At 43.5% G+C, this 14,757-nt stretch overlaps 1 protein-coding gene across 3 annotated transcripts in view; it reads left to right on the forward strand.

Moving 5' to 3' along the window:
* The window catches only part of LOC138349728 (low choriolytic enzyme-like), a 111,822-nt gene that overhangs the window by 64,799 nt on the left and 32,266 nt on the right, over positions 1–14,757 (forward strand). For all 3 annotated transcript variants that reach the window (XM_069310891.1, XM_069310890.1, XM_069310892.1), the window contains one exon: positions 904–1,004. In XM_069310891.1, the coding sequence (XP_069166992.1) occupies positions 904–1,004 (101 nt within the window). The remainder of the gene's footprint in view (positions 1–903; positions 1,005–14,757) is intronic.

Below are 14,757 nucleotides of genomic sequence, written 5' to 3' on the forward strand. Positions count from 1 at the left end.
CTCTATCATATCTACACTTGAAACTGTGTATGGAGTCAGCCTCCACCACATCACTTCCTAATGCATTTCATTTGTCAACCACTCTGACACTAAAAAAGTTCTTTCTAATATCTCTGTGGCTCATTTGCGCACTCAGTTTCCACCTATGTCCCCTTGTGTTAAATAGCCTGTCTTTATCTACCTGAAGCCCTGAAGCTCATATCAGGAGGATAACATCAGCGGCATATGCCAAATTGGCTAACATAAGAACGGGCTTTAGAAACTTGTGTAAGGAATCTTTCAGAACATTTTATACCACATATGTCAGACCAACCCTGGAGTATGCGGTTCCAGCATGGAGTCCATATCTAGTCAAGCATAAGACTAAACTGGAAATGGTTCAAAGGTTTGCCACCAGACTAGTACCAGAACTGAGGCGTATGAGCTACGAGAAGAGACTACGGGAATTGAACTTCACGTCACTGGGAGACAGAAGAGTTAGAGGGGACATGATCACCACATAAAAGATTCTCAGAGGAATTGATAGGGTAGATAAAGACAGGCTATTTAACACAAGAGGCACACGCACTAGGGGACACAGGTGGAAATTGAGTGTCCAAATGAGCCATAGAGACGTTAGAAAGAATTTTTTCAGTGTCAGAGTAATAGACAAATGGAATGCATTAGGAAGTGATGTGGTGGAGGCTGACTCCATACACAGTTTCAAGTGTAGATATGAGCCCAACAGGCTCACGAACCTGTACACCTGTTGATTGACGGTTGAGAGGCGGGACCAAAGAGTCAGAGCTCAACCCCCGCAAGCACAATTAGGTAAATTAGGCAATTAGGTAAGTACACACACACACACACCACACACACACACACGAAATGACACCGATATTTAAATCCGTATTTTCTTCTCAGGTACAAAACGTAATTTCGTGATCAGCCGGAAATATTCGACTCTGGAAGTTCCTTATGATTATGGGTCTATCATGCACTATGGAGACTACGCTTATGCTGTGGTAAGTATACCTAGTTTATAGTGGTGTTGTTAGTGATGGTGGTGGTTGTGGTGGGTGGTGGCGATACAATGAATAGTGGTAATGAAGTGGTGATCTTGTTAGTGAAGGATGATGTAGAGTTCTTAGAGAACTCTCCATTAATGATCCAGACTGACCTTCCGGTGATGAGAATGGTTATCAACCTTCCTTAACCCATGCAGCTTTTTCACCCTGTCAGAATGTCATTTTCCCATTTTCAAAATCGTCGACTCAAAAGTTGCTTTTCCAAATTATATGGCTGTAATATTGAAAATCTTGTATATTTTTCTCTATGTACATATACTTAAATGTTTTATAATAGTTTTACAAATTTAATCGAAACCAAAAAAGTTGATGGATTTTAAAACTTTAAAAACTACTTTATTAAAGTCATAAGTAATTCAATAAACAAAGTTAAATAAAATGCCAGGGTGTCGTAATTCAGTTTATTCATGTGAAGTTTACAGTCAATGAGAAATATGTGATTATCTTCACCGTTCTTGGCTACTCGGAAGAGGGCACAACGCAGATAATTTTCATCTTCCAATCAACTTCGTTGCTTCCTTGCAACACTTGCAACAAAGTTGAAAGCCTGACTGGCAAAGATATGCCGACACAAATGAAATCGAAGATGGCGCTCTTGGTCAGGACTCGCTCATCAATGACCAAATGTTGTGACTGATTTCTCATCGAGCACATCGATGTCCTGGCTTTGTTGCTGTGGACTCTTCCCTTTCACAGTATATACTCAAATGCTCTAATCTTTCTAACAAACGTGACCAAACATAAGCCTACCCCTTCCATTTATCTTTCTTTCTCTTTCCTTTTCTTTCTTTCTTCTCCCTTTTTTTGTTCATTGTCTTCTCCTACGGTCCCTTGCTATCCTCTTCTTATTCCTATCTCCTTCCCATTCGGTGGTTATAATAGGAGCTGCCTCGTATGGGCCAATAGGCCTTCTGCAGCTCTTAGTATTATTACTATCCCCTCTACTACACCTTACTTTGCTCCTCAGCTCTCTCTTGCTTATTTATTGCCTGTCTCTACTTCCTCACAATCGACTTGAGAATGGTCCAGGACGGACCGAAAAGTCGTCGTCCCTTCACCTTCTAGTGTGTGGTCTGGTCAACATACTTTAGCCACGTTATTGTGATTCATCGCCTGCACATCGAGCACATCTTTTGCTCCCGAATTAATCTTCAGCTGAAATATTCAATCCGACTACACTCGTGGTGGTGTAGTCGTCCAGGTCCACCATCCAACCACTTGGGATGGACGGTAGAGCGACGGTCTCGCTTCGTGCAGGTCGGCGTTCATTACCCGACCGTCCAAGTGGATGGTCACCATTCCTATTCCCCGTCCCATCCCATTCCTTATCCTGACGCCTTCAGAGCGCTATATAGTCGCTCTCCTGATTAACATACATACATGCAGAAATTAATTTTCACAATCGAGAACTTTTTCTGACATTTTGAGTGGATTTCACACTAAATCCAACTCCTCATCACTGAGTTCAGAAAAATATATATTAAATTAATTTTCTAGTGTTGTCAAATACTGCAAAATTTAATTCATTGTCAATTCTGGAAGCACTTTGTTATCCCTCAACCCGTCCTCTTCATAGCACGTCGCATTTTGACGTATACTTAGTGCCAAAAACTGTCGTCCTAGAAAATGGTAGTGGCTCGCGAAATTGACATACTGTCCCGTTTTCTGTTTTATGTCCGTTGGTAGGTTAGGATTAGGGCACTTCAGTACGACAGTTTCTTGACGTTGGAAAACCTTAGGAGGACGGGCTACATCACCACAGCAACAAGAACTGATGACGGTTTCTCAAACGTTGCAACATTTTTTTATCTTAAATTTTGTCAGTCTTCCAGCTTGCTCATGAAAGCTTTCAGATAAATATTTAATTTTATGATAGTTGTATTCCTTGTGTCTGAAAAGTGTCTATTGAGCTGCTCAAAAATATCAGTCAAATAAGCAAGGCGCATGATCCATTCCTTATCCTACCAGGCAAAAAAATACATTTTACCCTGAACTATAAAAAAAATAATTTGAGATCGTCTCCAAGCCCAGTTACATTTCCTTTTAAAAACCATTGAAGATCGTGTTGATAAGAAGCCATTGACGGCCAACATCCACGTTAGTACACAATTGCTTGAAAAGTCGTGATTTGAGAGCTCCTTTGACAATATTCATGATGTGAATTCTTTAATTCAAAATCTTCTCCAGTATTTTTGGAAGGCAAGTGCTTGATGATAGATCATATATTGAATGCTTTTAATTTTTGGAGCTCGTTAACTTGGAATCTCCAACATTTTTGGAGTTTCATTAACTTGAAATCCAGAATTTGTCCCTAGCACAGCTGGTGCTCCATCGGTACAGCGTCCACAGGTTTTGTTAAAATGCAACAACATTTTTCACATGATTTCTATTTACATATAAGTACGTCTGTCTGTCCTCCAAAAAAATCTCCATTTTTTGACAGTCATCCTTATTCATGATGACCACCGCGTTAAGTTTGTCAGCCTTGGTGGTAATGTGAAGAGTTGCATCTCTTTTCTTTTTTAACATTGTGCGGGCTCAATCTGTGGGCCTAGAGTTTTTTTGGACGAGCTGGGTATCCTGAGGTGGCACTCGTGCTGTGTAAAATGCTTCGGGTATCTGTGATAAACGTTTGTGGCATTGAATTGGTGACTGCGTGCAGGGCAATTATCAAGTTTATAGCGGAGGCGGCGTACCAGACGTTTTTACGTCGTCACGAGAGACGGACCTTACCCCTGTGACTTTGACTATCTCGGATTGGAGTGGTGCCATCATGTATGTTAGCATTCATGGGGCGCCTTTGGAGTTTTCGGAGGGACTGCTGCGGTGTTATTTCGGCCAGTTTGGAGCTGTTGTCGGTGTGTAGTTGTACGTGCTCTCCTTGGGAATGCTCAAGGGTATGCGGACTAACATTTGCACCCTGGGAATGCGGCTGCGGTCGGACATTTCATCCTCGGTGAAGCTCCTGGGTTATTACGTTCGGGTGTATTACGCCCGCCAGCCTCGACATGTTATCGTTGTGGTCTCTTGGGCCATCAGGCTGCTGGGTGCTTTGCGCCTGCCGTCACGCCCCTGAACGTCTTCCATGAGGAGGATTTCCCGCCGTTCCCTGTGGAGGAGGATTCTGTAAAGGAGGATGTGGATGTCCCATGTGCTGATGCGGCTCCCCCTATATCGCCCGGCGTGCCTCCTGATGTTGCAGCCCTTCCTCCGGGAGTTGCGGTGCCTGTGGGAACCGACCTGTGAGATTTATATTTATTTAATTTATATGAATTTATATTTACGTTAATTTATATACTTCGATAGCAATTTGTATAATGATAAGTGGACTGTATTTCTGCAATAATCTCTTAATCTCACAAATCGATCCTCTACACATTAGGGGGGGTTTATATTAATTTATATATATATGCAGCCAATCAAACTACAGTAATAGACTACATACATTGAAGAGGTTCCTTATCTTATAGTACAGCAGGTTAGTCCACCAGGTATAACTAGGGTGTAGACACCAAATTATCCTCTTTGAGGTAGCTTCCATCACCCAGTAACTGATGCACAAAGTCTTGCTTCCTCGTCTTGACCTGTCAAAAGGGCGCTAACTGTAAAGCCAGATTCCTATATATGACAGGTATATCAGAGAAAATACTGTACATGGAACAATGAAGACATGGCTTAATTACCTTTAGTTTGAGGCTACCACGTGCTCTAACCGGCGCACCCTATATAATGACATTAATGGCCATAAATGAAAATAAACGGGTTTCGGAAAGAACACCTAACTTGATTTGTTGACAGCGTGTTGATAAGGGTACACCTTTGGTTTCCATAACACTACGTCCAAGTAAAATTAACAGGAGCCGTATTTGCTCCCGTGTGCCTCTGGTCTAGTATAAACAATGTCTAACACTCCATACTACTGACGCCTGGCCGACATTGTCCAGATATGATAGGAGCCGAATTTGCTCCACGCGTCTCGGAGGTGGCACAACAATGGCTGCCCTCCTTCCCCACTGACGCCTGGCTTACATTGTCCAGATGTCAATAAGTGATAGAAGGGTCACATTTACTCTACTTTAATATTGATAATTAAGTTAATTTATATGAGATGTTTTATGATGGTAAAGTCCAAAGACTAATGTATTTAAGAATAATTCCCACCATAATAGGTGGTGAATTATAATAGTGTCTGGTGATGATATCCCATTTTCTTTAGACGGTAATTCCACTACAAGTTACGTTTTCTATGGGTTAACTTGTTAATACAACACAGCTATTATCTGTATGATTATTAAATGGTGTCGGATTTTCCGACATAATTCCCCAGGGGCTGCTCACGGGTCGAAGTCCTATTTAGAACAGACGAACACCGATACTCCTCCTTCGAATTATTAGATTAATTTGATGTTAGTAGTTAGTAATCACACATTTGTGCGTCTGTTCGTACAGGACGGATGTCCGTACTAGAGTTGCAGGGGTTAGAAGTCTAATGCGATTTCATTTCCCTGTCAACTCTTGAAAGGCTAATATTCAAGCCTAATTACATATTATTTAACCCAGAAGACTGGAATGTGATCAAGTACTACAGTCAAGTATGATTCAGGGACTGCAGTGAGATCAGTGACATTAGATATAACTTGAAGTTTGTTCAGGTAACTGGTCACTGATATATAAACACTGAGGCCCATGGAATACATCTTGATTAAATAATAAATGTATCAAATCAGTCATCAGATTTATTGGGGTTTAATTTAGTTAATTGATTCAGAAGATTGAATAGCTCATCATTAAAGTAAAGTATGGTTCTGAGACTGCAGTGGGTTCAGTGACATTGGTCGCAGTGACTTGTAGCTGTTTAGGCTACTGTTCACTGATTTGCCACTGAGGCCTCATGAACTCATCTTCAGCTTTAAATGATGATACTAACATCAGCCTCTGTTGGTATAGTCAGCTGTAATCTCCTTAGTATAATGCTACTGGAGAAATATAATCAGCTGACAAATTTAGATTTCTATTGGTATTGTTTATCTGCAGGCATAGGTCTCCTCAGGCTTGATACTGGGCCTGATCAGAGTAATTTACCTCCTGCAGAGTTTAACATGGTTATGCCCTGATATTTAGTAGGGCTACCGATGAATCGATGACAATAGTCTGTCCCTACAAGGAGACCGAAGTCAGTGAGGTGATCAGACTTAATATTATCTGCCAATTTTATTCCTCTATTTCTCATTTCTATTTCTGTGGCTGTTGCACTCAGACCTTGAACTTGTAGGTCTACTGGTATTTTGTCCACCACAATGGCTTGTACTCGACAGACGTACCTACCTAAACGTACTGATGGTTGTACCACCTGGTAGACTTGAGGTCCTGCATCTGTTACAAACCCTGAGATGTTGAATGACATCTGGGCTACAGGCCTTAATTGTAATTCATCTGCCAGCTTTTTAGTGATATATGTTCTCTGGGATCCTTGGTCAAACAACCCACGGGTATGGACCTTGGCCCTCTTATTCAGGATGGTAATTTGGGCAGTAGGCAAAGTCGTATTACCTTTAGACTTTGCCGATTGGACACTCTTTGTTGGTTGCACCTTGCAGTACTGTACTGTGGTGGGAATGCTATCTTCCACCTTGGGTCTTGAATACGTTAATTTCGTATATTTGCACAGTGCTGCATGGTGTCTACCTCTTCTACACCTGTTGCAGGTGTTGAATTGGGTATCACAATAGTCTATGTTGTGTGACTTGAGACACCTTGCACATCTCCCTAATTCCTGGAGTCGCTCCATACGAGTGTCTCTGGTTGGATAATTAGCACAACGGTATGTTGAATGTTTCTTTTTGCAGAACATACATGTCCCCCAGCCTACTGCACGCTTGGAAGTTACCGGTTTGGGTGAACTAGTAACAGTAGGCTTGGAGGTTGCTGCTGCATTATCAGATTTTCTGCAACTTGATGTTAGAGTAATTGACTGATGTTTATTTGGGGTAGTTGTTTTACCCTTTAATTGACTCTTATTTTCTATTTCTGAAGGCTCGCATGAGGCTTTAACTTCCTGATTTGCTCGTCGTTTGTTTATGATGGAATGTAAACCTTCAGTGATGTCCTGTACTGTCAGGATGGTGTTATGTTGATGTGTATATAATTCATCTGGTATATCGCTGGACAATTTTCGTTGAAGGACTACTTTGGTCATCCATTCACTAGTAGTTATATCAACCTTAAGACTGAATGTTCTTAGTAGTGACTCAAACTCCATGCTGAAGGATTGTAATGAGTCAGCAGTCTGATCAGGTTGAGGTAAATCCAGCAATTGTAGTACTAGATGTATGACAGTTTTCTCATTGCCAGCATTATCCATACTGGCTAGTTGGTTAAGCCTTGTGGGGCTTGTACTTGGGCTGCTCATAATACTGAACAAGCACTGATGTTAGCCTAGGGTAAATTCTGCACTCACTAGGCAATAATCCTACCTCTACTAGAGGTTAGCACTTAAAATTAATACACATTATATATATACAACCATACACACTAATGATTTGAGTGATAAACCAGTGTCATGGAAGTACCTTTAGGTTAGCTCTTCTATATCACCCTAGGATGGTAGAGACACTAATTAATCACTCAAAGGTGTAATGATCATAAGTAAATTATTATATCCGACTCTCCTGTCTAATAACGATGGTCAGCTTTCAGCCTCTGATTCTGCTATTGAGTTCAATAGGTTCTTCTCTTCCATTGGTTCATCCCTTGCAAATGATATTCCATCTTCCAGTACAGACATTAATGACTATCTTTCAGGTAACTAGCCACAGTCTCTGTACCTAAAGCCTATTAATTCCACTGACGTCAATGAGATAATCCTTTCCCTTAAAACCAAGTCTGGTGCCCTTGAGGAGATACCAACTTTAATTTACAAAAAAGCCTCCAGATCTTTAGCCCCTGCTATTGCTTTGCTCTTCAACAAGTCACTTGAACTTCAAACCTTCCCAGATATTCTAAAAAAAGCGAGAGTAACGCCTGTCCACAAATGTGGTAATCTCACAGATGTTAACAACTACAGACCTATATCTATCCTGCCAAACTTGTCAAAAAATTTTGAAAAACTAATCTATAAGCAGCTTTACTCATATCTAGCCAAACTCAATATACTTAGCCCTTGCCAATATGGCTTCAGGCCCAAAAAAAGCACTAACGATGCACTTATTAGTATGCTTAACTCGATTCATACAGCTCTTGATAAAAATGAGTTCCCTGTTGGGTTGTTTGTGGACCTGCGTAAAGCTTTTGATACTGTCAACCACCAAAACCTTCTTCTTAAATTACATCATTATGGAGTCAGAGGACACTCCCTACAATACCTCAAATCCTACCTTACTGACAGGCTCCAATATGTTTCTGTGAATAATACAATTTCTCCCACCCTACCCATCAACATTGGTGTTCCCCAGGGCAGCATACTTGGCCCTCTCCTCTTTCTCATCTACATTAATGACCTTCCAAATGCCTCCCAACACCTCAAACCAATTCTATTTGCTGACGACACAACCTTCATTTACTCCAGTCCTGATCCCCTTGCTCTAAATGCCACAGTAAATACTGAGCTAAATAAAGTCCATCTGTGGCTAACTGCCAACAAACTCACCCTTAACATTGACAAAACCTTCTATATTCTGTTTGGCAATAAATCCTCTAATCAAATAAATCTCAAAATAAACAATACCCAAATTTGTAACAAATTAGATGGCAAATTCCTTGGCATTCTCATTGACCACAAGCTGAATTTCCAGGGACACATTCTAAACATATCAAAAAAAGTTTCAAAAACTGTGGGCATTCTTTCTAAGATCAGATATTATGTACCACGCCCTGCCCTGGTGACTCTCTATTACTCCCTTATCTATCCATATCTCAACTATGGTATTTGTGCTTGGGGCTCTACTACCCAAAATCACTTACGTCCTCTAATTACTCAACACAAAGCTGCTATTAGGACAGTATCCAATTCTGGCCCCAGACATCACTCGGTACCCCTACTTAAATCTCTGAATATGTTAGACATTAAGTCACTGCACATTCTCTCATGTGTATTATACATATATAAAATGCTAAACTATAATGCCAATCCTGATCTCAAAAGCTTCACAGAAGATTGTATCAGAAACCATGAGCATCACACCAGAAATAAATAGTTTTGATATTCCTAGAGTACGACTTAATCAAACTAGAAATGCTCTACAAATCAAGGGGCCCAGAATGTGGAATGACCTTCCCAACCATGTTAAAGATTGTACCTCTCTCAACCAGTTTAAGTTAAAAGCGAAGCTATACCTAATAAATTCCCTGTAACCTACCTTACCCTTCTATTGTCAACCAATGTCTGTTTTTTTCTTTAAAGAGCGCTGTTTGTCGACATAATTGTATTTGTGCTGCTTTTTCATCTATGTTTTCATTTCTTGTTTTCATTCTACTCATTATGCTCAATAAGTATTAAGCTTGTCATTTAAGTTTATCATGCCCGAAATGCTTTGCGTAATAGTGGCTTTAGGCATTGTATGTACTTGCTCTACCTATAAGTCAACCAATCCTTGTAAAAATTTATTGTATGTATGTATCTTACCTAAATAAAATTGTATTGTATTGTATTGTATTGTATATATACAACTCAACTCGAGTTGATAAAAATTACACCCAAAATAGGGTCTGGACCATTCATTAATGGTGTTAGGTTGTTGAATATAGTACAACTGACTATGGTAATAATGGGACTAAGATGAACAATAATAGTTCAATTAGTCAATGTTAATATCCTACCCTGTTGTGGGTTGGCAATTAGTAAATATTATACTGTGATCACTAGTGCAATATTAAATAATTCTCTATTTTGGAGAAATAATATACACAATTATTGATAATAGCCTCTTAATTAGCCTCTATAAAACTTCTAATATTATCAAGAAGTATTGAATATTATTAGTGACCTCGCGAAATAAAGTCCACAAAATTCGTGGATAATCTCTCGCGAAATTTAACACCACGAAATTCGTGAACAATCTCGCGACACAGTCACTAATTTGGCTGGCTTCTATATTAGCGCTGTCATTTCACAGAATAACACGCCACCAAATATCTGTGGGTGTGCATGAAACCGCTAACGAAGCTGATCTGAACTGAGCGGAGCTCGTGAACTGGCTTGAGGCAACGCTGCCGTCTTTGACTGGCTGGCCTTGTTTAAATCACACTGCACTAGTTTATTTAATGAATCCACTGGTTAACTGGTTCATCCGGTACTAAGATGACCAAATGTGGGTTCAAAGGATCAAATAATCCATCATCCGGTTCGAAGATGACCAAATAATGTGGGAACCGACCTGTGAGATTTATATTTATTTAATTTATATGAATTTATATTTACGTTAACTTATATACTTCGATAGCAATTTGTATAATGATAAGTGGACTGTATTTCTGCAATAATCTCATAATCTCACAAATCGATCCTCTACACATTAGGGGGGGTTTATATTAATTTATATATATGCAGCCAATCAAACTACAGTAATAGACTACATACATTGAAGAGGTTCCTTATCTTATAGTACAGCAGGTTAGTCCACCAGGTATAACTAGGGTGTAGACACCAAATTATCCTCTTTGAGGTAGCTTCCATCACCCAGTAACTGGTGCACAAAGTCTTGCTTCCTCGTCTTGACCTGTCAAAAGGGCGCTAACTGTAAAGCCAGATTCCTATATAAGACAGGTATATCAGAGAAAATACTGTACATGGAACAATGAAGACCTGGCTTAATTACCTTTAGTTTGAGGCTACCACGTGCTCTAACCGGCGCACCCTATATAATGACATTAATGGCCATAAATGAAAATAAACGGGTTTCGGAAAGAACACTTAACTTGATTTGTTGACAGCGTGTTGATAATGGTACACCTTTGGTTTCCATAACACTACGGCCAAGTAAAATTAACAGGAGCCGTATTTGCTCCCGTGTGCCTCTGGTCAAGTATAAACAATGTTTAACACTCCATACTACTGACGCCTGGCCGACATTGTCCAGCAATGATAGGAGCCGAATTTGCTCCACGCGTCTCGGAGGTGACACAACAATGGCTGCCCTCCTTCCCCACTGACGCCTGGCTTACATTGTCCAGATGTCAATAAGTGATAGAAGGGTCACATTTACTCTACTTTAATATTGATAATTAAGTTAATTTATATGAGATGTTTTATGATGGTAAAGTCCAAAGACTAATGTATTTAAGAATAATTCCCACCATAATAGGTGGTGAATTATAATAGTGTGTGGTGATGATATCCCGTTTTCTTTAGACGGTAATTCCACTACAAGTTACGTTTTCTATGGGTTAACTTGTTTATACAACACAGCTATTATCTGTATGATTATTAAATGGTGTCGGATTTTCCGACAGTGCCGTCAGGTGGCCCTCTTGCTCCGGTCGCTGTCCCATCTGCTCCCGTGGGTCTTCCGGGTGGTCTCTGTGCTCCATCGACGTCGTCGTCTTCATCTCCTGCTGCTGCGCCTGGCCCTGCGCCCTCGCCTTGTCACAGCTGTGATAGATGCTGGGGTGGCTGCGGGGCCTCCTGCTGTGTGTGGCCCGGTTCCCCCTGCAGTTGAAGCTGCTGCCATTCTGCGTCTGTGCGCCCAGCCCGTGTTGCCCGTGTTTCTGGCTCTGCCTTTGGCTCTGATGGTGTGCAGCCGGTGCCTAAGCGTTCTCGTCGTTCCTCTTATGCCTGGACGGATGTGTGGGATTTCAGCGACTGTGCGTCTTCCGATGTCGACGGGGAGATTCCGGATGCGTCGCTCTCTCCTGCAACGGTGGTGGGAGAGGTCCATGTGCCTCCGGCTGCAGATGACTGTGGCTCACGTTTCACTTCTGTTCTTTCTCCTGCTGAGGATTTTCCGCAGTAGGGGGTGGTTGATCCTCCTGCTACTGGTGCTGGTGCTGGCCGTGGCATCGTCATGGTGGTAAAGAAGGATCTCCGCCGTGGGGGGGGGGGGGTTCCCAGCAGGTGCGTCATCCCGTGGTTAGCGAGGAGGACTATGCGGCGCCCGAGGTAGGGCTTAGTGTGCACGCTGGTGTGCAGCCCCTGTGCGCCCCCTGGTGTGCAGCCCTGTGCACCTCCTAGTGTGCCTCAGAGAGCGTCGTCCTGTGCCCAGCCCCCCTAGAAGGAGGCCCAGTCCTTTCGTCTTGGCCTCCGGGAAAGTGTGTCGCATCTACCACGGTGAGGTTTGATATTATAGATATTATTCATTTGGGTTCCGCGGGCACGGGTTTTTATGGATGGTGTGCCGGATTCCATGCCTCGGCCGCGTGTGCCTCCCGGTGGTCAGGTCTCGGAGCACTCCTAGTTGCTTTGGAAGGTGTATTGTTTGCGATTACCGGCACATGCATTTCCGGATAAGTATGAGTAATCCGTGTGGTTGGTTTATGTTTTGTTTGTCTGTTTGGGTGTGTGTGGCTCGTTTTCCGGGTGCCTGAGTGTGCACGGGGGGTGTCATTGTGCGCGCGTGTGTGTGCGCACGTGTGGGTGTTCCTCATGGCTCCTGTAATGGGCCTGATCCGGTTTTTACATGTGCATGTGTTATTTGTGCACTTGTTTGTATTTTGCTGTGTGCCCTTCGGGATGTTTTATTGCCTGTGGCTGTATTGTTAATTTCTATTTGTGTCCTGTGTTTCTTTTATGTATTTTTTTATGTATTCCATTTGCGTGTGTATTTGTTTAATTCTGTTATGTAATTTGCCTTGTATATTATGTTGTCCTGCGGTGTGGCGGTACTTGGTGTGTGTTGTCCTGCGGTGTGGTGGTACTTGGTGTGTGTTGTCCTGCGGTGTGTGTTGTCCTGCGGTGTGGTGGTACTTGGTGTGTGTTGTCCTGCGGTGTGGTGGTACTTGGTGTGTGTTGTCCTGCGGTGTGGTGGTACTTGGTGTGTGTTGCCCTGCGGTGTGGCGGTACTTGGTGTGTGTTGTCCTGCGGTGTGGTGGTACTTGGTGTGTGTTGTCCAGCGGTGTGGTGGTACTTGGTGATGGTTGTCCTGCGGTGTGGCGGTACTTGGTGTGTGTTGTCCTGCGGTGTGGTGGTACTTGGTGTGTGTTGTCCTGCGGTGTGGTGGTACTTGGTGTGTGTTGTCCTGCGGTGTGGTGGTACTTGGTGTGTGTTGTCCTGCGATGTGGTGGTACTTGGTGTGTGTTGTCCTGCGGTGTGGTGGTACTTGGTGTGTGTTGTCCTGCGGTGTGGTGGTACTTGGTGTGTGTTGTCCTGCGGTGTGGTGGTACTTGGTGTGTGTTGTCCTGCAGTGTGGTGGTACTTGGTGTGTGTTGTCCTGCGGTGAGGTGGTACTTGGTGTGTGTTGTCCTGCGGTGTGGTGGTACTTGGTGTGTGTTGTCCTGTGGTGTGGTGGTACTTGGTGTGTGTTGTCCTGCGGTGAGGTGGTACTTGGTGTGTGTTGTCCTGCGGTGTGGTGGTACTTGGTGTGTGTTGTCCTGCGGTGTGGTGGTACTTGGTGTGTGTTGTCCTGCGGTGTGGTGGTACTTGGTGTGTGTTGTCCTGCGGTGTGGTGGTACTTGGTGTGTGTTGTCCTGCGGTGAGGTGGTACTTGGTGTGTGTTGTCCTGCGGTGTGGTGGTACTTGGTGTGTGTTGTCCTGCGGTGTGGTGGTACTTGGTGTGTGTTGTCCTGCGGTGAGGTGGTACTTGGTGTGTGTTGTCCTGCGGTGTGGTGGTACTTGGTGTGTGTTGTCCTGCGGTGTTGTGGTACTTGGTGTGTGTTGTCCTGCGGTGTGGTGGTACTTGGTGTGTGTTGTCCTGCGGTGTGGTGGTACTTGGTGTGTGTTGTCCTGCGGTGTGGTGGTACTTGGTGTGTGTTGTCCTGCGGTGTGGTGGTACTTGGTGTGTGTTGTCCTGCGGTGTGGTGGTACTTGGTGTGTGTTGTCCTGCGGTGTGGTGGTACTTGGTGTGTGTTGTCCTGCGGTGTGGCGGTACTTGGTGTGTGTTGTCCTGCGGTGTGGTGGTACTTGGTGTGTGTTGTCCTGCGGTGTGGTGGTACTTGGTGATGGTTGTCCTGCGGTGTGGCGGTACTTGGTGTGTGTTGTCCTGCGGTGTGGTGGTACTTGGTGTGTGTTGTCCTGCGGTGTGGTGGTACTTGGTGTGTGTTGTCCTGCGGTGTGGTGGTACTTGGTGTGTGTTGTCCTGCGATGTGGTGGTACTTGGTGTGTGTTGTCCTGCGGTGTGGTGGTACTTGGTGTGTGTTGTCCTGCGGTGTGGTGGTACTTGGTGTGTGTTGTCCTGCGGTGTGGTGGTACTTGGTGTGTGTTGTCCTGCGGTGTGGTGGTACTTGGTGTGTGTTGTCCTGCGGTGTGGTGGTACTTGGTGTGTGTTGTCCTGCGGTGTGGTGGTACTTGGTGTGTGTTGTCCTGCGGTGTGGTGGTACTTGGTGTGTGTTGTCCTGCGGTGTGGTGGTACTTGGTGTGTGTTGTCCTGCGGTGTGGTGGTACTTGGTGTGTGTTGTCCTGCGGTGTGGTGGTACTTGGTGTGTGTTGTCCTGCGGTGTGGTGGTACTTGGTGTGTGTTGTCCTGCGGTGTGGTGGTACTTGGTGTGTGTTGTCCTGCGGTGTGGTGGTACTTGGTGTGTGTTGTCCTGCGGTGTGGTGGTACTT

The sequence above is a fragment of the Procambarus clarkii genome, chromosome 68 (genome assembly GCF_040958095.1).
Source record: "Procambarus clarkii isolate CNS0578487 chromosome 68, FALCON_Pclarkii_2.0, whole genome shotgun sequence".
Taxonomy (NCBI): domain Eukaryota; kingdom Metazoa; phylum Arthropoda; class Malacostraca; order Decapoda; family Cambaridae; genus Procambarus; species Procambarus clarkii.